This window comes from Apium graveolens, chromosome 6 (assembly GCF_009905375.1).
Source record: "Apium graveolens cultivar Ventura chromosome 6, ASM990537v1, whole genome shotgun sequence".
Classification (NCBI taxonomy): Eukaryota; Viridiplantae; Streptophyta; class Magnoliopsida; order Apiales; family Apiaceae; genus Apium; species Apium graveolens.
The window spans coordinates 139723951-139750569 of NC_133652.1; the positions used below are offsets into that span (position 1 = coordinate 139723951).

The following is a 26619-nucleotide window of genomic DNA, read 5'->3' on the forward strand; positions in this document are numbered from 1 at the left end:
CGTGTTGGATCGATAAATATGTTGATTTGCCGCTAAATAACTATAAATACGATAGTTTTGAATAAACATTATCCGGTTTTGGATAAGCACTATCTTGTTTTGGATAATTATCAAAATCGGGCTTTTATAAAATGATTTGTACGAAGATAATGTTATCGAAAAGGGTTAGCGTATCGAAAATATTGCGTCGGGCCGCGCACGGGTCAAACCGTAACTCGGATCGAAAAAGTCAAAATATGGAAAATGTCCGGAATTACCAGATTAGGTTAGGAAGGAGTTTTCGGAAGAGTTTCGAGTTGTAAAAACGTAAAAACGGTTGAGGTTGGACGATTCCCGGCTTTATAAAATAATTTTGTAATTATTCAGAAAATAATTAATAAATTCATAAATCAATATAAAATCATATAATACTCCAAAAATTACCAGAAAAATACCTTAATTCTCTATATTTTATTTTGGACATAATAAAATTAACATACCTAGACTTTACCATATATGAACATTCAAATAATATCACAAATCATCAAATAATTCACCAAAAATCACATAATAATCACATAATAATCATTTATTGATAAAAATAATTACACGTCACCATGTTGGCCCCTATATAAATCCGGCCTTGAATCTAGTTGAGCCTGGTTGAACAGTGTGAGGCTCGGCTGAGCTCAATTTAAAAAGTTCGGACTCGAGCCCGAGTTTGTTTATGCCTTTAGTTTCAAGTTTAAAACTTGTAAAAAGTTTTGTACGCTTGAGTTCGACTCAAAATCTTGAATCACTTTTCCCGAATATTGATAAAAACTCGAAATATGATCGGTATTTGATTTTAGTTCGACTCAATTAAATATATAAAATATTAAATATGTATATAGGCTCGATATGACTCGCAAATCTTGTGAGTCTATTAATTTGAAGTTCGAGCCGGTAAACAATTCTAAATGCTCGAACTTGAGTTAATCGAGCCAAATTTAAATATTTTGCGAGCTGAGCTCGAATAACTCAGGGACAGTTTGACGCATTTTACGATTCAAATATCAAATTTTAAGTTAAGTTTGTTGTTCGTTTTTTCCCCCATCGATTGCCTATTTACCAAAAGGCCTGTTAATGACAATGTGCATATTTTTATCAGTTAAGTAATTTATGTTAGTAGAATTAACATATAAATAAGCATTTTTATATACCAAGTCAAGATTGGTCTTTATGTTGCTGATCGATCAATAAGAATATATTCTAAATAATTTATAGATATGTATATATACTTTAACACTTGAGAAATAAAACATATTGTTATATTAGGGGGTGTATTCATTTCAGATTTTAAAGGATTGTTAATAATTTATGGATTTTAAAAGATTTTCGTTGATTTCAATTTTTCGTGGATTTTGATGGGGTTGATCCAAAATCTTGTAGAGACTTGCAGATTTTGTGGAGTTTATTAGAAATCCATGAAGAGATTTCAAGATATTAAAAATGTACTAGCAAATCCATCAAAATCCACAACTTTTTTAAATAAAAGAAAATCCATGTACTTTTGAATACCATCAGATTTTGATGGATTTTTTAAATCCAAATTGAATACCACCAAATTTTGATTGACTTTTTAAAATCTAAATTGAATACATTCAGATTTTAAAAGATTTTTTCCAATCCTTATTGAATACCTTAAGATTTTAAAGGAATATTTAAAATCCAAATTGAATACCCCATGATTTCTAAAATCTATAAAAATCCTTCAAAATCCCAATTGAATACACCCCCTAATTTGTAACATCAAATAAGCTATAATAAAATTTGATCATATGAGAAATGAAAGGAATGCGTTGATTGTCTCTAATTTTTTATTTTTAAAGAAAAATGTCTCTAATATTTATTCTAAGTTGGTCCAAGTTGCGATTGAGCAATCGTAAAAGCCTGTTTGAGTATCTGTGAAAAAGATTTGATAAGTAAATGTTGAAGTATAAGTTATTTTATGTTCGAATAATATTATACAAGTTGTTTTGTATTGAGATTTATACTTGTGTATTTGGAGATTAGGAAAAAATGTTTACAATTTTTATTTGTACTTTCATCCGATTTCTTGCTATTAAAACTGGAAATATAACTTCTTGACAAAAAAAACTAGAAATATAACCCCATTTGAAAGAAATACTTCATTCTCCTTCTCATTTTCGCAATCTTAGTCAACAAAAAATTTAACCCTAGACTTTCCTTTTACTTTATTACCCTACTTTTTTTTAACAATGGACCAAAATGTCATTTTTTAATGTTAAATGATCTAAAATGTCACTTTTGAAAATAATGACCCAAAATATCACTTTATGACAGTACTTCGTCTTCCATTTTGTATTTTTAATGTAAAACGGTACTTAGTGTTCCGTTTTGGTACTTTATTTTTTTTTAAAATTTTTTTATAACGTGCAAAACGGAGGTTGAAGTAGCGTTTTGGCTCAAAACAGTACATCATATAGCGTTTTGTACCAAAACAGTACTTTATCTACCATTTTACACATAAAAAAAGTTTAAAAAGCCAAAACGTTACACGAAATTCCGTTTTAGGTGTTTTGCATAAACGTGTACACAATGTACCGTTTTGAAGTGATATTTAGGGCCATTTTTAACCCCCATATGACACTTAGGGCCACCGCCCCTTTTTTTTCTTCATGAAATTTGTAGTGGGTACATTAACAAAGGAATTGGTAGTTAAAGTATGTCAGTGAACCTACAAAGTGAGAAACTACGATTAGTGATAACTCTGTCAAAAGGATTTCAGTTTCACAGCCTAAAAACAAAACCATGTTGACCAAACGAACCATACCCACTACAATGTCATCAAACGCCTAGATAACATATCATAATAAGTTTTTCCTACATATTGGTAAAATTGTCACCTGACTTAACCGAAACCTGTAGGTTTTCCTGGAGTGTTACATTACCTGTATGCGGTAAACAGACTCCTGATACAAGGAATATAACAGGTGTAACTACCTTTAAGGCATAGTAATCATATCACATACTACATCCCCTGCAAACTTAAAACGATATATGTTAGATAATCAAGTCGCTCTTATTTCTGGTTCTCCGAGAAGTCTACTGCATCCAGTGGGATGGCATTTTTTTCACTATCACCTGCCCTGCATACTTTGTTGTCTGAGGAAGGAGACTTGAACCTTTTCAATTGATCAAGGGATTCTAGGGAAAAAGGGACCTTCTGGCCATCCGGGCTTATGCAGTCGTATGTTAGACCTTCAGGATCCTCAAGTTCTTGAGTTTGAGTTGCAGCATTTCTCGTTTTGCCACTTACATCACTAAAGTCAACGATATGGACACCCATTGCCTCATGTAATTTTTGCTTCAAGGTAGGAGTACAAGGAATGCAATGATCTATCTCGCTTCGCTGGTGCTCTTTTCCAGAACCTGAATATAGAGGTAGTGAAATTATATACAATCTGGTGTCAAACGGCATTAAAATATGTAGCACATGTATTGAGCAGGCAGGACACAATACACAATTAAGAATCTCTTCCCTCGCGTGACCATAATTCAATATTACATATCCATATATAATGTCTCATACATACACAAGTGTTCTACGTGAGTGGGGTATTCACATTTCAGCAGAACAAACATGAGATCCTTATATTTGATAATTGCTATTATATTTCTTATCAAAAACAGTTATTTATTAATTAATTTGGTTTGTCCTTGTACTTGTGTACCCGAAACACGACAAGTTACCCACTATTCTGGATTTCCAAATCAGGTGTTATGTTTCAGAAACTTGGTACAGGAGTTCGAGCAACATGGCTTAATCATATATCCCTTGTCAGATAATGACTTGCCCATTATAACGTCACAATATCGTGGTGCGGGAATACTGTTTCCACACGGACAATACATCCTTCTACAAAGTGTATGCCTCACGATAATATGATATCCTCGTCACAAATGACTTTAAATCTAAAAATAGAAGTATGTTCCATATATAATATAGACAAATATTTCCCAAGCACCTTATCTACTACATATATAGGTATAAGTAGTTAGTCATGTAATAAGCACTTTATCTAATACATATATAGGTATAACTTATAAGTAGTTAGTCATGTAATTACTCACTACATATAAACATTATATGTTATAATACGTAAGCACTATTTTTAGAGAGTATTATTGTGTCTAAAGAGTATCATGTCACAGATAATTCGAGTTATTTTTTTATCGTTATATAGTGTGATTTGATTTTCTCTATTTCATAGATGATTTGTTTGTAAATCAACAATTCAGGATGATGACATAAACACACAATCTAGTTAAGAATGATTATTGTGTGTTATTTATACTTTAGTAGAAGAATATTAATATGTAGAACTTTTTTTACACCTGTTCTACCTGATTTATGTGAGCTGTCATCGTCTTCTTTATCATCTACGCTACCTTCAGGCATGTAGTCAAGTTCGCTTAAATCAGCAGCAATCACATCCGGGATATGTTTAAGCAAACGTTCTTTTGATGTTTGAAGTTTCTCTTGTGCTTCCCAGTATTCATAAAGCGTACACACGGTCTGAGTTAAGGTCCAGACTAATTGTTTAATTATCTCAATGATGTGTACATAATACAAAAAAAAAAAGAATATGCAAAGCAGATTAAAGGCTGCAAAATACCAATTTTTTTATACTTATAATTCAGCAAATTAACATCTATATGGTTATATGTGCAACTATGAAGGACCTCCAGAAAGGCATAATATTCATTATTGTTATTGTGAATAAAAGATTTGGGCCTACCTCAAAAAGTTGCTTCGATTTAAAAATATATATATATACAACAGTTTGACTTGAAAATAAGAACATAATAAAAGGATATTCTTTTCTCCATCCTTTCTCATTAGCTTGATCAATACGGTTCTGCAGTAGCTTCAGTTCCCTAGCAATCCACTTCAAGGGGGAAAAGTATCAGCATAGTTTGAGGGAAGGAAAAGGATATACTATGAACCACATGTCATTTTATGTATAAATAATTGTCAGACATAAAAAAATGAGCTCGGTGAACTCTAACTTAGAGTAAACTATTATGTCCCACCACCTCCCTGCTTCTCATATTATGGGGCAGAGGGACCCGTTTTTATCGGCTTGATGACAGGTTACCCGTTGAAAAGCCTATTTGGATCTGGTTTGAGCCAGGGGCTGAGACAAAAACACTAGTAATATGAGATCGTAGCAACTCTTGTGATGTCTAATACTTTATTTAGATGTGTGCGAAAATTAGCCTAACTAGAATGTGATTCTAGAGGAGTAAATAAGACGGCTAGAGCACTTTTACACATATCTAAACCCGAGTTCGTAATATATGACACTAAGTTACCTGGACTCGGGTATGGGTGTCGGATAAGGGTGCGAATCCAAGTGTCAGACTCTTAGTTTTAAAAAAAATAGGATTAGTGGATATGGATTAAAAATTGGACACAGGTGCGGGGATTCGGAAAATGACCTTCACATTAGCGAAATTATACCAACTTTTTATACATTACATTTGCAAATTCGTGTCTTCTACCACATAAAGTAAAGATACATAAAATATTAATAACATAAATCAAAAGGATAACATGAAAATAGTAATCTATAGACAACCCTCTTTAGAATTAAGATGATTAACTTGTTGCAAGGCCTTATAAATCATTTTGAATTAGATTTCTTAAGGTCAAAGTGTCTAGTTTCCATCTAAAGGATCTGACACAGATCCCATACCCACACCCATGTCATGTCCGATGGACACGGGTATGAGGGCAAAATTTAAGAGTCCGGGTAACTTAGATATGACAGATCTAAATTATAAATTATATCTCAATTTTTACCCAACCCAAGTCGTCAATGACTTTTTGATTCCAAAAGCGGTATGATGTAATAAGATAAAGTATAAGCAAATCGGGTATATATATTACTCCCATTTAAGTTTATTTAGCATCCTGAGACGTACATTATGATCTGATGGATGGTCAAAATGGTTTGTGGGTTTTAAACAGGTGCAATGACTAGAATGCAGTTACAAATACTAAAGCAGCAAACTGCAACTGATAAGAATATACATATTAGTTACAAGTATGCAAGACAAACCGTTCCAGAATAATCGCTCAATAAATACATTAAGATCCCTCGCGCTTTTGAGAGCAACTCCAACGGGGGTGCTAAAAATGAGTGCCAAAGTGTCATGTAACATGATGCCGCATTGCACTCTTATTGGCTCTCCATTGGAGTGCAAATCAAAGTTGCCCATTTTTGGCACCCCATGGAACCCTCCCAAAATAGAAAAATACATACATCCTCATTAAAGACCTATACCTTCCTATCTAATTATAATTATACTTGTATGAATATATTGGCAAATTTAGGTGCCTACCATTGGAGCAAAGTTTGATAAGAAAGGTGCCAAAAGACAAAATTAATATTTTTGATATTTTTTATCATCTGGCAATACTGGCACCTTTGGTTAGCACCCTCCACTGGCGATGCTCTAATGGGGCCACAGATAAAGGCCATACATTTCTCATAGCATTTTGGGTAAAACTTAAGTCTTCTGTATTCCAACATATTTACGATCACATATGGTCACTTAAATATGATGACTCTTGCATCATGAATTTAACGCAAATTTCTCAACTAATACTAAAGAAATACTTACGTGTTTCATTCTTTCCTCATGAAGATCTATGGCCTTATCTTTTAGCTCAGCCTGCTCAAGAAAACAAGTATCAGGCAACAGTTCTAGGAGTTGCTATACACACAAATAATAATCTTATAAAAGGAAAAAATGCACATGATGACAACATCTATATTCCTTATTTAGGTTCATGTTGTATACATCAAGAATGTTACAGTAGGCCTTTTTTACTCTCCAGTAAAAATGCCAAAACCAATCTTATCATACGTAAGCATCCCATGAGAATTTTGACAACGAAAACAAAAGGAACCACAAAACAAAGAATAAAACAGAAACATAGAATACAAGGAAAATAAGCAGTTTTTATGTGGGTTGTACTTAATTTGAAATCCTAAATCCTTAAAGGAAAATGCAAGATATTTATGAGAAAATCCTTTACTGGGTTGGTTAAACTTAAACTCTCATGTAATTCATCCAAATACCACCTCAATGTGGTTGCAAATCCTGATAAAACAGCGCAGCTGATAAGTTTATGTCAGGAACTGACATTAAAGCTAGCTAGCTAGTAGTAGACTAGAGCAACATCAGTAGTAGTAAAGGGCATTAGAGTCATTTACTATTCTGGAGGTAATTACATAGTTCAGGGTCTATAAATACCTGTATTGTTTGTATATTCAGATTATGATTTGAAAATATGGAAAATGGCATTTGCCACCAAATCTCTCTCTCTCTATAACTGATTGTTACTTTCTCTCTCTAGGGTTTCTAAACCCATTCTATCTCTAATCTCTCTAAAACTCTGTCTTCTCTCTCAAGTTTCTCTCTGATCCCTACTTAATCTCTCTGATATCTATCTCTATTCTGCTCTATATCTCTGTTTCTCAACTTACTTTAGCTGTTATCCTACTTAAATCAACAGAAAACACCAAAAATAGACACAAAATTGTCCAGGAACTTATCAGTTCCTGACAAATTGGTATCGGAGCCATAAAAAACGATCAGCTACTGCTTCACCAGTCCTGAGCTATCAAAAACGAGTCCAATCATGTATCAAGTGTTGCAATCCATTCAGTTTACACATAGTTATGTTCATCACAGTTCAGGTACTCTGTTTCTCAACTGTTCTTCAGAGATCGGTAGTGATTGGGGTTGTATCTGCTGGTTTGTCTTCGGTATAGACTCGTTTTTAGTAATAGATAGTGTATGAGTGTTGAAAAAGCTAGAAAACAACAAAAAATAGTTAAATAGTGTTGTTTTGTAGATTCACTGAGTCAACTCAGTACCGGAGTTTGCTATTTTCAGTTGTTTTGTGTCAAAATTGTGGTGGATATGTGTTTGTATTGTTGAAGGAAGCTTGTTCTGTGTAGTAGCTGTGTTTGTGTTGGTTAATTGTAGTGGTGTAGGAACTGTATCAGTTGTGTAGTAAGGATTTGAAGCAAGGTGCACATCAGGTGTTCGATATAACATCTCAGAGATTTTTTGTTAAAGTTTGTTAACTGTTTCATCTCGTCTTCAAGTCAGTTAGCTGTTGTGTTTGTTATATTGAGAAAAATACAAATGAATTAGTAGATCTACTCAGTTTTACTATTGCTAGTAGTGTATTTTCTGTTCCGAAGTAGTAGAGATTGTGGTGTGATCATTTTTAGTAGACTCGTTGTGTCGGATTGTGTTGACATTGGTATTGGCTGTACTTTGTTGTCTGAAGTGAAGTGTGTTGCTGATTGGTAGAATTGATTGTTGAGTTGTGTTGAATTGAGGTGAAATTTCAGTAGATCTGTGCTGGTGTTTCTGGAGTGGGGTTGTTATGTGCAGTTGCATTAATTGTAAGTCCTTGTAAGGAATATCAATGGAGAATAAAGGTACTAGAGAGTTCACTAAGAGTGTGCAGGAGTTCCACAAGCAGTTTCAGTATTATATGGACAGATCTAATAGAAGATTGCAAGATCTAGAAGATTTGATTGAGGTAGTTGCTATGAACATGGAGATTTTAAAGAAGTTACAGAATCATAGGAAAACAAAGGTGGTGAATCCTTTAGCAAGTAGAGAGCCTTCAGATAAACACTCGAAGGATCATCTGCATCATATAAAGCTTCAGTTTCCCAAATTTAATAAAGGATTAGTAGTCCTTGGATCTGTTGGCACAAAAAGTAAGGAAACTTATACAGTGAAGCCTGTATATGATAATGAACCAGGAAAGAGCCACAAGTGTTGGCTAGATCAACCTTACACACAGTCCAAAGCATGTGCAGATCCTAATGAAATGGTGAAGAGGAACCAGCCAAGGAGCTCCGCTGGTAGTTCAGTTAGCACCAGAACTGGGGATTCTCTCAGGTTTGGGAAAGTAACAGACCTACAAGGTACCAGCCTGACATGAAGCAAGAGAAGTTAATAAACTTTCTCAAAAACAACATGAAGACATGCTTACTGGTGGGTTTTGCCCTTATTATAATGACAAAGAAGGGCTTACACATGAGTGTAAACAGCAAGGTCAGTTTGTGATGAGACTCAAAAGGCAGAGATGTCTTCACTTGAAGAAGTCCTATACAGATGAAAAGTCAAAAATCACTTCTACAATCTCAGAAGATCAGACAGTGCATTCAGTGCCTTATTTGGAGTCAAGTCCTCCTAAGTTTCAAGGAAAAGGAGTATTTGATTCACTACAGGAATGTGAGAACCATTGGCAGGATGACCCTGTCTATGATGATGCACCTGTCTACGATGATTCAGAGAAAGGCCAGGAATGTTGGCTTGAGAATGAATTTATCTCAATAGCCCTAGGAGGAAACAACTTTTACTCATCTAACCTCCTACAATCTGAGTTTTGTACAAGTAAAAGAGGTGAGGAGAAACAAGGTGTTGTGGCGGAAGAATCTTCAATTATCCTTACCGCCACGAGGGAATTGAGTGAGGATGTTCCTTGCAGAGATGGTTCAACAACTCCAACTTATGTTGGTTCGGAAAAGAATTCGAGTTATCTTGATAAGCAAAATCTTGAAGGCAATTCCACTGGTGCCAAGTTGTTTGACAAAAATACTAAAAGAAAAACAATCTTAGTTGCTGACAATGAGATTGCAGATGAGCTAAATACCTCTATTAATCTGATGGAGGTGAGTGAAGTGGAGAGTGCCCCTGAAGAAGTGTTCTCAATTATTTCTTCCAGCATAAGAAAGAGTGCTACTAATTCTCATGGCTTGCGTAAGAAGACTAGCAATTTCAGTAAGACAAATTGGCTTGTCTTTGATCCTGTTGGTCAGATGCATAAACCACCACTGCAATTCAAGGGGTTCTGCACCACTACGATTACTAAGCTACCTAATAAAGGAGTTCAATGGCTGTCTCAATTAGGTGAACTCTACTCCAATTATGGAACACAACCCATGCAGTTTGAATGGCAAGGTAAAATTTTAAAGCTCACATTTTTACTAATGTTATACCAAGGTGGATAGAACACATCTGTGGTAGTTATGAGGTGGACGAGAAGCAAGATTCCATTGAAGAAGTATTTTCAATTATCACTACCAACAGGGGAAAGAGTGCGGGGGCTTTTGAAAAGTTTCTAACAACTAAAAACTCTAGAAATTTCAAGACAAATGTGCATGTCTTTGATTCAGGTTGTCTTATGCTAAATGATCATTCAAAAAGAGTTACAAAGCTGTTCAAGAAATCACCAAATCATGCGATTGACCAAGTTGTCATGAATGAACAATATATTGATTGTATGAGGGCTGGGGAGATGGCAAGAGCTTATAGGTGCACTGTGCCGAGACAAGACAGTCCAAGTAAGGTCAGGAGAATTGAAGTCCAGGAAGGCTGGAGAAGAAAGTATGCAATAACCATCTTTGATCCAGGTGGAACGAAGTGGTGGAAGGAAGTTGTCTGGTGAAGATCAACCATGAGGACATGGTTATATTTAAAGGAGGGAGATATGTCAGGAACTGACATTAAAGCTAGCTAGCTAGTAGTAGACTAGAGCAACAGCAGTAGTAGTAAGGGCATTAGAGTCATTTACTATTCTGGAGGTAGTTACATAGTTCAGGGTCTATAAATACCTGTATTGTTTGTATATTCAGATTATGATTTGAAAATATGGAAAATGGCATTTGCCACCAAATCTCTTTCTCTCTCTATAACTGATTCTTACTTTCTCTCTCTAGGGTTTCTAAACCCATTCTATCTCTAATCTCTCTAAAACTCTGTCTTCTCTCTCAAGTTTCTCTCTGATCCCTACTTAATCTCTCTGATTCTATCTCTATTCTGCTCTATATCTCTGTTTCTCAGCTTACTTTAGCTGTTATCCTACTTAAATCAACAGAAAACACCTATGTTACTCGGACTCTTCATTTTACCTTCGAATACCCGTGTCGGACACTCGACCCTCGGACATTGACACTTGGACCAGGACACTTATTTTGGGCCAAAATCATGTATCTTTTTCAAGATATAGCCGAGTCCGATACTTAAACACGTATCCATGTCGGACACTTCTAGCCGAGTCCGAGTAACATAGGAAAACACCAAAAATAGACACAAAATTGTCCAGGAACTTATCAGTTCCTGACAGTTTATCAGAGGAGGTGATGAAACTAGTACCTATAGAAGCTCAGGAACTGATATCAATATTGGAGAAATACAGCCTTAATGACATCAGATTGCAAATGACAAGTATAGAAGAAACATAGGGTAGTAAGAACTTAAACTCCTTTTAGAATTCAGAATGACTTCATTCACAATATTTTGCTTTCTACATGTTTTCTGATCAGCATTTGCCTAGTAGTTAAAAAAATTCAGTTGCTAAAAGCACCTTAAATGTAATTTAGAAAGTTAATCACAAAACAATTCTACAATTCTCTTCCACCATGTAATAACTACAGTTTCCGTTCGATTTGGTATGCAAATAAGCGGGGCCATAGACCATAGTAATTAATAAAGGGGCATGTTGTAAAATTTGTTGTTTTTGGAATGCATCCATTTTTTTAGTTCTTGTATCCATCCTGGATGGTAAATGAAGGTATTTGGTTTGGGAAATATGGCTTCAACAAAAAATTTTTGAACAAAATCAGTGTGCAAATTGAACAAAAATCTTTTGCGATGTGTGCGTGAAGCCGTGAAGTTTGACAAGTAAAGAACGAGAAGAGTAGGTTCAATGCCCAACTACGATTAAACCCAGAAAAATTGAATCTATCTGGGAGAAAATAAGGAAGGTGTTTATGAACACAAGTTCAGGTGAACCTTTACAAAATAAACCCCCACACAGCTATCTAAACTATCCCAAGAGTCAACGTCATGCTGAACACCATATTCAACATTTACCTTGCAAACCCACAGTTCAGAATAAGGGAAGATACGCATAACCCTTCTTGACCAAATTAAAATATTAAACATTTCACGAATTTTGAAAGAATTGCCAGACATCATCAGAATAGAACTTACAATAGTAGGTTGCTTAACGAGTCCTCCTTTAATGCATTGTTTAAATCCTTCGCAGTCCTCCTGAAGAGAAAAGGTAACTAGTCAGCAAATTCAAATTGTTAATCATCACCTAAAAGATCTTCCTCAGTTACCTCTGGTCTGGACTTCTCACTACAGTGCGCAACAATAATAATTAGAATGATGAAATCAGGCAACAGTACATAAGGCATGATATTATACAATAATGCTACAAAATGTCCTTGTGTCCTTATTTTGCTTGCTTCTAGGTCCACTCTAATACCAGTTGAGCATTTAAATTTTAAGACGCATATTTGTCACTTAGTAATTAGAAAATTATCACCCACTTTGAAAATGAGACCGAATTAAAATTCAACTTAACAATTTCATCCAAAAAATAACTTGGGACATGCTACAGGTTGTCGTTTATTACAAAAATTACGTTTGACGTTGCAGTTTAATTTTGGCAAATAAATTGTCGCTTACATAAACGGGCAAGAACTTGGTATCTAAAATTTTTAAATTATATACAAGACATGTGCTCAGATTAAATCAATATTAAATGTAAAATAAAAACTCATCACGGCCATATATTACACATAATCCTATGATGCCGGTTATTTGTACTATTATGCAGGTATATTGTATAATAATACAAGTGATTTGTCTATTATTTTTAGAATTATAAAGATAACATGGTTTTCAAAGCATGGACTTATATATACATATTAGGTGAATGGCGTACATAAAACCTTGCCTCTAGATGAGTAAATTCCAACCCACATGGGCAAATAGAGATAGCTGATACTTTTTTAATCAAATGATAACCATATACATATGTCCCCTAAACCAAATCACTATATTAGAGTTTCTCGTAATTTACCTCAGTGATATCAGACTCTAATAAAGTGTTGATACTTATAGGCTTTGTTGATCCCGAAACCTTGAGTAAAACTTTCAGATTGTTTTCGTCAGTTGAATCCCTTGTTGTACCTGAGATGATATTAGCAAATGAACAAAATTTGTAATGTGAACAATTATCAAAATGATTACATACACAGGCAAAGACAGTTTAAATTTGGCAATCTACATGCAAAATGATTTGTATGAAAACTCTGATTTCTTTTACTAATATTCTACACTTCTTAAGCCCGGTATCAAAACTCTAAAATGCATGCCACAAAACATAGGTGTGTCTGTTCATGGTATTTCAAATTTTCAACCCTGTTATCGGAAATCACAATGATGTTCTCATGCATTAGTTTTGGTTGAGGAGGTTGTTTGGTTGGAATAGGAAACTAATACTTACCCAACTTACCCATGGAATTCCAAATTATTGCATTCCAATCCTCCCCATTTCCATCAACAAACCAAATGATAGTTTCCAGGTATCAAACAGTTCTTACTACAGTAGGCAAAGCATTTCACGTCTCTATAAAACTTCAGATAAATTATACACAACAAACCCTAAACGAAACCTTGCAATTGATACTTCGAACTTCATGCATTTTATAACACCTAATTAAAGTACACCCAATACTGAAAACTCTGCTAAAACCAAGGTATATGTAATCCATTTCATGCAAATCAAGTAAAATAATCACAAACCTATGACTTTCATAAGCTGATGAGGCTTTGTCTGGAGGTAATCATTAGGATCTGATTTAACTTTTACAAAGCTTCCGGTCAATTTTACCCCTAAGGTATCAGGTTCCTCCAACAGCTTCTGAACCAAAGTTCTCTTCAAGTATACAAGATTAATGTTAGCTGGACAAATGGAAGCATAACGGCGTTGAGGTTTACTAAACCTTTCCTCCGCCTCAAACTTTCTATATTCGCTCATAATTTTCTTCCGTTTACCGACTAGAGATTTCTCATCTTCTGACACCTTTCTATATTCACTCTGTTTCCTCTGCCTTTTACTGACAAAAGAATTTTCGTCTTCTGACACATCTACAATCTCATCCGACGACGACTGCTGGTTCTCAGCAAAGTGGGAATCCAAATAGTGAGATATTTTGTGTTTGTTCAGAGTTTTTCGTTTGAACAGAGACTGCAAATTTACATCACATACCACTTGCTTCTTTTTATCTGGATGGAAAAGTTTATTATCCCTAATATAGCGATTTACAATAGACGCCACGTTGCGTGGTGACAAGCTCTCACTCACGTCGACATTAATTGACTCCAAAAATTTTACCAGAGATTTTGATCCCCAGCCTATGAACTCTGGTCTCGTTACCTTTCGTTTCATTGCCGACATTTGATTCTTTGATCGTCCCAACTTCTGATTTGACTTTCTCTTCTTCGCATAACTGGAGTCATCATAATCAGAGATCTCGGTTTCCTCACATTCATTATGTTTATCAAAATCAGGGCTAGATTTTTTTTTGTTGTGCTTCTTTCTTTTGTTGACTTTCTTTTTTATGCTGCCCTTCCTCATACTAAGATCTGCAGAACGTAGGGTTTCTAAAGTTACGCCTTCTTCTTTATTTATAATATCCCAATATTCTTTGAAGAGACCTTCATCTGTCCGTAAATCGTAGAAGTCAACATGATTCTGCAAAACAGCATGTACAAAAAAAATCAATTTCATAGTTTTATATGTAAACAATTAAGAATTTGACCCAGTCTCCTTCAGGTTGAATCCGAGATTAGAAATTTGAACGAGGGACCCTTGTTAATTATTCCTCAAGGGCATAGCTTCTAAAATCTTTTTTCCAGTAAATGTAGTATAGAATATATATTTAACAAATGACCAAACATGATGTCAAGGGAATATTAGCATAAATATTTCAGCACGCATGATATTACTGAATGATATTACACCACTAGTCCACTACAGCTGCTTGGTCATGACCCAGCCTGTTGGCTGTGTTACTTGGAAGTCGAAATTAACTTATATGATCTATATGCCAAATCACAACTTATGACTTAAAAGTTAAAACTGATTATTATTTGAAATTTTAAAGTAGAAAGGGGGTACTCGTATTCTTTACTTAATTTACATTTAATTTAACCTGACAAAAAATTTTAATATCCCCGTCAGATGTAATTTCTGATATTACTTGTATTTTTTTGATAACTAAAGTTATGCAATCTCAACTGAACAAAGTAAAAAAATTACTTTTGACCTTGTAAGTTAACAAGTAAATTTTGTAAGGTGAAAGAAACAGGTCCTTAATATACACTCATAGCGATTGGAGCATTGACTATAAAACACTATGTTACTCGGACTCGGCTAGAAGTGTCCGAAATGGATACGTGTCTAAGTATCGGACTCGGCTATATCTTATAAAAGATACATGATTTTGGCCCAAAATAAGTGTCCTGGTCCAAGTGTCAATGTCCGAGGGTCGAGTGTCCGACACGGGTATTCGAAGGTAAAATGAAGAGTCCGAGTAACATAGATAAAACATACACAAAAATCTGGTTACTTCCATACAACCAAGATTTTTTGAACAAAGTCTTATTATCAAAGCCCGTATTACACAACAATTTCAGATGATAAAATGAAGTTAATTGTTCTTGATAAAAGAAACATTGCTGGTTGCAGTATAGATGGGTTGTAAGACATTGTATTAGAAATTTTACATTTGACATTGATAAAATTCAAAATTGAGTACATAGAGAGAACAGCAACCATTTTTATTTCATAGGAGATAGTACTTAACATTAAGCTCGCATGTCAAATTCATTTAAAGGCAACTGTTTCTTTACCAGCCCTCAAAAGGGGTGGGGGTGGAGATGGTATTAATGAGGAAACTAATCAAAGGTAAGAGCATTCAGGAATGTAACCAGCTACTTCTTAAAAGAATCAGAGCAACATACCCCATCGGAGTCTTCACTCTTGTCTTCTTCTATCATTAGGGCCAGAGTTAAGCATTTACTGCAGAATCCTTTTCCCCTTTCAGTTTCAACAACATCCGAGCCCACAATGCAGTGTCGACACACAGACGTTGGGCAGCAAAGGCAATGAACGTTGGAACTTTTACCACAAATACAGCAGATATGTGAAGCTGAAATACAACAATACCAATTACTCATAGTGATTTTGGCACCATAAAATCATGATAAAAGAATCTATTTAGTTATTACAATGTATCATCCCAGAAGTATGTTCACCCAAACTCCCAGAAGAATGTTCACCCAAACTTATTTGCGATAAGTATTACTACACCTATTATTCACTGAATCACTGATCCGTATATAAATGTGTAAGTCACAAAAAGCCTAATGAAATCAATAAAAGTGCATTCCTATCTAATTATGTCCAGAATCTTCTACATTATCCTTATGCGAAGGGAATACAGAAGGGGTGGGAGAAGGGAATATTCTACAGTTTCCACAATGCACGATCAACTGACCATGTCTAATAACTAGCAAAAAAATAAATGACAGCGTCTAGTGCAAGAAAATGGAAATTTAAAAACAATAAAATGATAAGATTTCAGGGAATTGTGAGTTGCAAACCGCAAAACCATTCGCCTTCATCCTTCAGGAATGCCTCGTCCTTTTCCACACAATAGTTATGATAAGATTTAAAGCAACCCCTGAAACAACAGGAGAGAATCACTTCGCCAACTGACATATGGTGAAAGCTTCAAAAAAATTTAATAAGAAATTTCCCTACAGAGTAACAGTGTAGGGGGCTAAAAACTTCTTAAAGCTAAAATGGTCGCAGTCCAAATGTCATGTTTTGAATACATATGCTTTTAGCTAAGACATAAATATTTATTCTATGTAAGAAAAAAAATTCTCACTAGATACAATTTCTCCCATTAAACATGCAAAGAATCTTAATATAAGAACAAATCTAAAAGGTTCACAGATAAGACGCATCCTTTACGCTAATAAGAAGCCATAAAACTTTCAGCATATTCAATTCCTGAACCATGCAAAGAAAAAAAAAAGTTTCCATCTCAGTTCTCCAGACTCATTGCAATAATAACTTGATTCCCCAGATGGACCATAACAAAATAATTTTATTCCCCACTCGAAAGGGCTTAGGGGCCCTGATTGGGCCAGCCCGGTATTCAAAACTACAATAAGTCACTCAACCAAGTGAACAAATCAAAGGGCTCAGGAACCCACTCCATAAAATAAGAACTTCAGTAATTTTACTCCCCAGCACATTTGCTAAAGGGATATAATATCCCCATGGGCCTACAATCCCCAATTTTTAGTGTTCTCATATAAAACAAGATATTCACTTGTTGGCAAGGAATAGAACCAAGTGTAAAAATCAATTGAAACAGATAAACAAAATAAATCAAGCATGCACATTGCACAGAACAGAAAAATGGCACCAAGTATTTTAACCAACAAAAAACACACGAGTACTAAACAATATTAAATTGGGGACACAGGGACTAGGATGACCCCATGAACATGAAGTAACACAAGTACCCACAACAAGTAATGAAAAATACATAAATACCCTTCATCCCAATTGACATACATCAACTAAAAAGGGCAAAATTGTGCAAAACAATTGGTAAAGTTTGATCAGACAACTTCTCCAAGAAACCCATAAAAACTTGTCCAATACTATGATACAAACTCATTCAAAAGATAACATGCACAAATGATGCACAGACACACACACATACGAAACAAATAACTCACTTATAATCACAGATTCGAAGGTCTCCACCCTCATAGCAAACAAAACACCAGTCTTCTCCAACAGCTTCCTTAGGGAGATTCTCTTCACTTGTCTCCTTCATTGTATTTTTGATTCTCCCTATAAACACCACCTAAAAACACACAAATTTCACAATTAAAAAACTATTTAATTTTACACACTTCATAGTTAAAACAAGCCAAGAAAAGAACCTAAGATGATGAAAAAACAAAACCCCGGAAGTAGAAAAGCATGCAAGACAAAAGGGGTTTTGAAGAAAAGTTAAAATTACAATGTATGAAAGAAAGATGATGAAGAAAAGTAAAAGAGGGTAGAGTAGACACATACACAAAAACCAAGAAAAGAAGAAACAGGGGGGGCTCTGCTGTTACAGACAATGGAAAGAGTTGTGTTGTGGGGTTTTGTTCGAGTGCGACTGTGTGTATGCCCCACTTATATTTAATTAATTTTGCAACTATATTTAATGTTTTAGAGAGATGCTGTACAAAAGGAAAATTGGATTTACATACCTCTGTACATTGAGTATTGTCACACTGCCGTCAATTTCCATGTCAATTACTACTACACTACCACTTTTATATATTCTAGACAAACTCCTCCTCCCCTTTTTTTAGGCTGATGGCCTATATAATGCTTAACCTGCCATTTGACTCATTTCACTTGACTCCATGTATAGTATACCTGAAGTTTTTTGGCATAAAAAATACGAATTTTTTTAACAAAAATAATAATATCAAGTTTTAATTTTATAAAAATTATTTCAAAAGTTAAAAAGTTTTACTATAAGGTCCAGTACATAAATTTAGGCACTTAAATATCAAATCTTCTGTAGTGGACCAAAGTATTTTTTTTTTGGTTTAAAAGAATCAACCCTCAACTCCCGTTTATCCTTCTTTCTTTTTTTTTAAAAGACCTATTTATCCTTCTTACTCCCTCCTTCCCCGGAACACGGGAGTTCGGCACGTATTTTAATGATTACTAAACTTTACTTATATGAATTTTTTTTAAAAAAATTCTTTTTTAAAAAAAGTTAATATTTAAAGTTTAATACAAAAAGAAAGAAAATTTTAAAAATAAATTACGGAAGTATTATATTCATTTTAAAATGCGTGTAAGTACCGAAAAAACATGTAATTGATTGAATGTGACTGATAATGAATAAATTACCCAAATTGCGTAATTAATATCGCATTAATTAGGCCTGAATTGGTCCGAAAGAGAAGCTCAATTAACAAAATCCGGTAATTAATATTGTATTAATTAGGCTCTAAATGCCCAAAGTTATGGTCTGATTAAGATGCAACTAAGTTGAAGGGCTTGGCCTAATACTTTAGCTAGACGAGGCTTAAATAAGTCCCAAATACCATGAATTTATTATTAAGTTCATGGATCATAAATCAACCAAAATTATAGCTGACAAAATAAGTCATGGTTAGACTGAAACTCTTAAAAGAGAAATTTCTAAGAAACACAATCTTATAAGGAAGTTAATCCCTACTTTCTAGGACTTTTAAACTCAATCAAACATGGAGAATTGTCCACCAAATCTCCTAAACCTAAAATACAGGCTCCTAACGCCTATATAAAGGGTCTCACCACACAAATCAGAATCACGTTTTGGAGCACAGCTCTTAGCGTCACAACGCCCGAGAAGGCTCTACAAGCCACGAGGCCATCACCTAGAGTGACGTTTTAGACTTAATCCTCGAAGAATGACGAATAAGTAACTATGTCCTTGGTGAGCCCTTGCCTCCATAGCTCCGAGGGCATCACCAAGAACGGTGTTTTGTCTTGATCTTTGACATAAAACAAGGTACGTAGGCATCTTGTGAGGGCAGATTCAAGCCATGAAACATAAGCGCATCCATTAAAACTCGAAACTCTCAAACTCTAGCATTTAATAGCGTAATAAATAACACCCTAGTTTTACACATAACAGGGACGGAGAGAGTATTTTATTATATATTTTTTCGCGATCAATGTCGATTCATGTAAAATTGATAGGATATTATATCAAAATACCCGCGTTTAAGTTTTAAATGCCCAAATTTCTGTATGCTGGTGGTCGTCCTAAATATTCACGAAATACGTATGTAGGAAATGCAAATTCGGTATATTTAAAATTGGTAAAGAATGTGCATTAGGTCGAGGCGTCTCCATTTTGTCATCTTTCATGTAGGCATGTTTTCAATGCGTGTTCCTTTCAAATAAGAAAATAAACATGCATTTGGCACATGCGTATTCTTTATAAAATTTTAAGAAATAAATACGCATTTTCCAGATACGCGTATTTTTAGTAGTATTCAACGCTTTTATGCACTTTTAATTGAACCCAAAAAATGAGGTATATTTGTCATTCTTTCTATTGATATTAGTGAGCTTATTAGAATTATAATATTCATTAGCATAAAATTACATTACTAAAATTTAAGTTGCTAAATTATAATACTTAAAAATTAAAAGCTCAATTGGTTAAAGAGTGGATAAACTATCGTCTTGGTCACATGTTTGAATCCCACGAGAGGAGAATTTGTGATTATGCCTTCTGAGCCAGAGCCTGTAGGTTAAATGTGGTTTACCTTGGTTCACGTGATTTGCAGGATATTGCGTGAACCCGTAGGGTTTACCCAGTGCGCACCCGAAGGGTAACGACTGCGGGTTACCTACAATAAAAAAATGTGTATAGCCGATTTTATTGAGAAAAATATGTTTAAATTTTTAAAATTTTACTTTCAAAAGTTACATGTTTATAACATTATGCAATTGCAATTTTATTATTGGAGAAACTTTTTTAAATTAATTTACATTACGATGTATTCTTTTTAACTAACAATTCATAACCACGTCAATTGTGTTGCTTGTATACTTAAAAATAAAAGAAAAATAATAATCATTATCCTTTTGTAAATAAAATTTAGGAAGTATTATTTAGCAAAAAAAAAAATTTAGGAAGTATTAAATAAAACTACTTGTATATTTCCCTTGATATATGTTGATATTGTGTAACATAGGGATTAGTTGCATGTTTTTTCACTAAGTTCTCTACCTATTTTGAATTTTATGATAGTTTGTGTCTTACAAGCAAATATATGAATACTTTTTTGGCAGTAAGTGAAAGGAATATGTCCTAAGTCCAATCATGTATGAGGATTTAGGAATAACTTTTATGTAATCTGTTTTGATTTCTTTGATATTAATAAAAGACTTATTTTGTTTTTATTACGGGCTCTATCTATTTAAGTGTTTAAATAAGATATACCATAGTTTAGAGTAAAGTTTTTATGGATTATGATGAGATCATAATAGTGAGACCTAAAAGATGATAACTCTAAACTTAAACAGATCCTGATCATAGGATTACTAACTGGTAATTAATAATCCGCAAAGATCGGTACATATTATGCTTGCTTCATTATGAAGGATGTCCGTTCTCATAGATATTTGTGTGGTGACACTATAGCTAGTATGTAGGTGCTTATTATAGAATAAGTTCACTGAACATGACTCGCACAGCTGAACAACTGATGGAGTTCACTCACGTGTCAGCAGTTGTTCACATAGTGATAGTTGTACAAGTATCCTTAGACTTGAGGTCATCATAGTCATCTTGTGTACACTGAACTGTGCTTTGGTTTAGTTCTTAGTCTCCAGAGACAATTATTAGGGCTCTACTGGGTATAGGAATTTGTACACGAAGATAGTGTATGATCAATAAAGGATCTACCCCTTCCAGTGAAGGAAGAGAATGTTCAAGGCTGATCCACTTATGCTAGTTCAGGAATCTCTGGCCAGAGTGAATGAAATTAGAAAGGAGTTTCTAATTTACATAGAACTGAGCATACTGAATGGGAAAGCAAATGATTAAATTAGATAGGCTTGACACAAGATTCATGCCCTGTATTTAATCAGGACATTGTAGGATAGAAGGAGTTAATTATACGGTAACTATTCACTGAATAGGTTCTTGATATTCTAAGCAGTGAATTCGTATTATCCGGATAGTCGCGATATGCTGAGAAGTATCCCTCACGATGTAAAATAAATATGATTAATTGATTAATCATATTTAATAAATTAGAGAATTTATATAAATAATGATAAAATAGTTTTATTATTATTTATTTCTACTATCGGCTTAATATTGAACCTACAGGGTCACACCATAAAAGAAAATGATTTAATGGTGGAGGAATTAATTAATAATGGCTAATAATTATTTATTTATGAAATAAATAATTAATTGGAAAATTTAATAATTGATTAAATGAGATTTAATTGATTATAAATTAATTAAGAAAAGTTCTTAATATTATTAATTAATAATTTAATTTTTGGAAATTAAATCAAGAGAGAGAATTATTTCTAAAGTGTTTAGAAAAAGGATTAATAATTAAAAGGTGTTTTAATTATTAATGTGAATAATAAAGGGTTAATAATAATATTTTATGGGAAAATTTCAGCTGAAAATTTTGCCTATAAATATATTATTACAAACCCTATTTTCATTCTAACCCAAAATTTTTAGAAAAACCTAATTCTCTCCACCTCCTCCTCCTTAACATCGTTTTCTTGGTGGATATCGGTGGAGTGCTTCACGTTTGAGGAGCAGCTGCTAAGGATCTCCGATCGTTGCTTTTGGATCGCTATTAAAGGTTAGTAATCGATTCATATGTTTTAATCACAATTTATATATTTTTATTTGGATTTTATATGTGTAAAAGCGTTTTGCCATGCTTCCGCTGTGATTAAAATCCAACATTGGTATCAGAGCATAGGTTGTATGCATATAGATCTGTGATAAAAATTTCAGAATTTTATGTGCTTGTATGAATTAATTATGATTTTTACAAGTAATATTATGGATTAATTATGATTGATGAGAAATCGTTTCTCAGAATAATTTTGAATGTTGATCTGGTTTCTACAAGTGTTGTAGATCGTCTAGGTATTTTTCTTGTAATTTTATGATGTATAGATTATTTATTATGAATTTTTGAAGTTGTTGCAATTAAATTCGTAATTAAATAATCATATATATAAATTGTTAGTATGTATATATATATCTGCTGTGTTGTCTGCTGTTGTCTGATGGCACGGAAAGAGAAGAACAGCACGGCGATCGAGAAAGAAAAAAAAAGGCGGCGGCGACTCAAATAAGGGGGGAGGACCGCGCGTCTGCCATACGCGCGTGGGGCTCACGCGCTGGTGGGCCATGCGCGTGCCAGACACGCGCTGGTCAACGGTCTGACGTCATGCTTACATCATCAGATGACGTCATGCTGACGTCAACACAGGGGTTTGGGCGCGTGGGGCGCGTGCGCGCGTGGGGGCGCGTGAGTCACCTTCTCGGAGCGCGTGAGGGAGGGTGCGAGCTCAGAATTGGGCGTTTTTTGTGCCGTTGGATTCGTCTTTTCGAGACGCTTCTAATGGTATATTATATGATATTTTAAGATGTTAGATATATTTGATAATGTCATGGCTAATATGTTTTATTTTAGCTTTCAGATCTTACTTGAACAGGATAAATCAGTACTTAACTGTTGATCAGTACTTATACTGGAAGTCAGGACTTAAGGATATCAGTACGTATGTTATCAGGAGATAATCATCAGAAGATAGATATCAGAACTTAAGTGCTGAAGGACAATCAGATAAGGACAGTAGCTGATTAAAGGAAAGAAGATCAAGATAAACATAAGAAGAGATATGCATGAAGAAGGAATTCCGTAAAGAATGGAATACTTGGAAGAAAAGATATCTGATTGATATATTTTAGGAAGCAGAATTATATTCCATATCAATTAGCGATTATCTTGTAACTGTGTAGTATATAAAAACAGACATAGGGTTTACACTATAAGTGTTATCATTATCGAGAAGATTATTTATTGTAACCCTAGCAGCTCTCGTGATATTTGTTCATCACTGAGAGGTAACAATTCCATACTGTAACAGAGTTTATTGTTTCAATAAAGTTTGTTTTCTGTTACTTAAGTTCTTAAAGTTCGATTTGAGTGTACTATACACTGTATTCACCCCCTCTACAGTGTGTGTGTGACCTAACAATTGGTATCAGAGCCTATCTGTTAACATACATACAGTTAAAGATCCAAACACAATCATGTCGGACACAGAAACTCCAACTAAGCCTACCAAAACTGAGGAATCACCAAAGACACAAATTCAGAGTCGGTATGAGACCATCAGAGTTCCCATACTGAGACCATCTGAATATCCCATATGGAAGGTAAGGATGATCATGTTCCCGGAAGCAACAGATCCAGAATACCTTGATAGAATCAAGGAAGGCCCTCACAAACCAACCAAGTTTGCTGTTGCAGTTGCAGGTGAAGCAGCAAAGACTGTACCAAAAGATAAGAGTGATTATACTGCTGAAGACATAGCATCAATTGCTAAGGATGCTAAGGTACGACACTTATTGCATAGTGCCATTGATAATGTAATGTCAAACAGGGTAATCAACTGCAAGACTGCTAAGGAGATATGGGATGCTCTGGAAATAAGGTGTCAGGGAACTGACACAATTAAGAAGAACATGAAGACAATACTCACTCAAGAGTATGAACACTTTGACTCAAAGACTAATGAGTCATTGAATGATTTATATGATAGATTTGTCAAACTTTTGAATGATTTGTCATTGGTTGATAAAGAGTATTATCTTGAAGATTCAAACCTTAAGTTCCTGTTAGCTCTTCCTGAATGCTGGGATTTGAAGGCAACGACAATAAGAGACAACTACAATCTTGATGAAACAACTCTTGATGAAATCTATGGAATGCTCAAGACTCATGAGCTGGAGATGGAACAAAGAAGCAAGAAGAAAGGAGGAAAGTCAAGGACAGTTGCTCTTAAGGCTGAAGAAGAATTCCCCAAAGCAGCTTCCTCAAAGAAAGACAAGGGTAAAGCTCTTTTCATAAAGTCTGATACTGAGTCATCAAGTTCTGAGAGTGATGATGACTCAGATTCTGAAAGCTTGCCTGAGACTGATGCTGATGAGGAGATGATGAAGCTGTGTGCTCTTATGGTGAAAAGAATCACAAATATTGCATACAGGAAGTTCAGGAAGGGAAAGAAGTTTTCCAGGAAAGGCATAAGTTCTGATAAAAAGAATTTCAGAAGATCTGAAGGCAGAGGAGGAAAGTCTGACAGAGGAGATTACACCAATGTTAAATGCTATAACTGTGGTGAGAAAGGCCACATATCTCCTGACTGCAAGAAGGTAAAGGGTGACAAAGGCAAGGCTCTTGTCACAAAGCAGAAAAGCTGGACAAACACCTCAGACTCTGAAAGTGAGGAAAACTATGCATTGATGGCAAATGCTGATAAAGAAAGTGCTGAGAGCAGTTCTGAAGCTGCTGAAACAAAGGGCAACAGGAAAAATATCCTAGTTCTGGACAGTGGATGTTCAGGACATATACCTGGAAATAAGGCCCTGCTATCAGACTTTGTGGAGAAAGCTGGCCCAAGTGTTTCTTATGGAGATGGCAACATTGGAAAAACATTGGGATATGGCAATATCAATCTTGGAAATGTCATAATTAAACAAGTAGCTCTAGTCTCAGGACTTAAACACAACCTACTGAGTATAAGTCAAATCTGTGACAGAGGTTAACATGTTGATTTCTTTGAAGAACACTGTGAAATTGTGAGTAAATCTAAAGGCAAAGTTGTTCTGAAAGGATACAGGCATGGTAACATTTATGAAGCTAAGCTTTCAACAAGTACTGATGGTTCTGCAATCTGTCTGATGAGTAGAGCATCAATTGAAGAAAGCTGGAATTGGCATAAGAAACTCTCTCATTTAAATTTCAACAATCTAAATGAACTGGTCAAGAAAGATCTTGTGAGAGGATTGCCAAACACAGTATTTGCTCCTGATGGTCTTTGTGATTCATGTCAGAAAGCCAAACAAAGAAAATCTTCATTCAAGAGCAAGACTGAATCATCAATTCTTGAGCCTTATTATCTACTACATGTTGATCTATTTGGTCCAGTAAATGTCATGTCTATTGCAAAGAAGAAGTATGCGTTGGTCATAGTGGATGAGTTCACCAGATACACATGGGTGTATTTCTTGCATACAAAAAGTGAAACTGCATCAACCTTGATTGATCATATTAAACATCTGGATAAAATGGTCAAAGATTCTGTGAAAGTTTTAAGGAGTGATAATGGCACTGAGTTCAAGAATTTGATAATACAAGAGTTCTGCAAAAGCCATGGAATAAAGCAGGAATTTTCTGCTCCTGGAACTCCACAACAAAATGGAGTTGTTGAAAGGAAGAATAGAACTCTCATTGAAGCTGCACGTACAATGCTTGAAGAAGCAAAGCTTCCAACCTATTTCTGGGCTGAAGTTGTTTAGACTGCTTGTTTTACTCAAAATGCAACACTCATTAACAAGCATGGAAAACACCATATGAGATGGTGAAGAAAAAGAAGCCAAATCTGAAATATTTTCATGTATTTGGATGTAAGTGTTTTGTTCTCAAGACTCATCCTGAACAGCTATCAAAGTTTGATCTAAAAGCTGATGAAGGAATCTTTGTTGGATATCCACTTTCCACAAAAGCCTTCAGAGTCTATAATTTGAGAACAAAAGTGGTCATGGAATCTATCAATGTCTCTTTTGATGACAAAAAGATTACTGGTCTTGAAGATTTCATTGACCATGATCAGCTGAGATTTGAAAATAAAGACTCAAATTATGATACAGAAAATCCTGACAGTCTAAGTCCTGATACTGTAAACTCTGATGGATTAAACTCTGATGTTATTGAAACTGTGGAGACTACGTCAAAGGAAGATGCACCTATGCAGGGGGAGCATACTCAAGATCCTACCACATCTCAAGAAATATCAAAACA

The 26619-nt window shown here is 34.7% G+C and overlaps 1 protein-coding gene across 4 annotated transcripts; it reads right to left on the bottom strand.

Moving 5' to 3' along the window:
* Nucleotides 1–2727: 2727 nt before the first annotated feature.
* On the bottom strand, nt 2728–18360 carry LOC141666744 (zinc finger CCCH domain-containing protein 19). 4 transcript variants are annotated; one of them, XM_074472913.1, is made up of 11 exons: nt 18238–18360; nt 17710–17840; nt 16555–16634; nt 15913–16100; nt 13690–14641; nt 12965–13074; nt 12085–12144; nt 6676–6726; nt 4864–4934; nt 4390–4550; nt 2728–3414 (listed from the first exon to the last, which is right to left on the bottom strand). In XM_074472913.1, exons 2-11 carry the CDS (start codon nt 17808–17810, stop codon nt 3065–3067), a joined length of 2124 nt encoding a protein of 707 aa, XP_074329014.1. In that variant the 5' UTR covers nt 17811–17840; nt 18238–18360; the 3' UTR covers nt 2728–3064. The 4 variants fall into 4 exon arrangements, with proteins under 4 accessions (XP_074329014.1, XP_074329013.1, XP_074329012.1 ...); XM_074472912.1 differs by lacking the exon at nt 18238–18360 and adding an exon at nt 18056–18187; XM_074472911.1 differs by lacking the exon at nt 18238–18360 and adding an exon at nt 17920–18049.
* Between the last annotated feature and the right edge of the window lie 8259 nt (nt 18361–26619).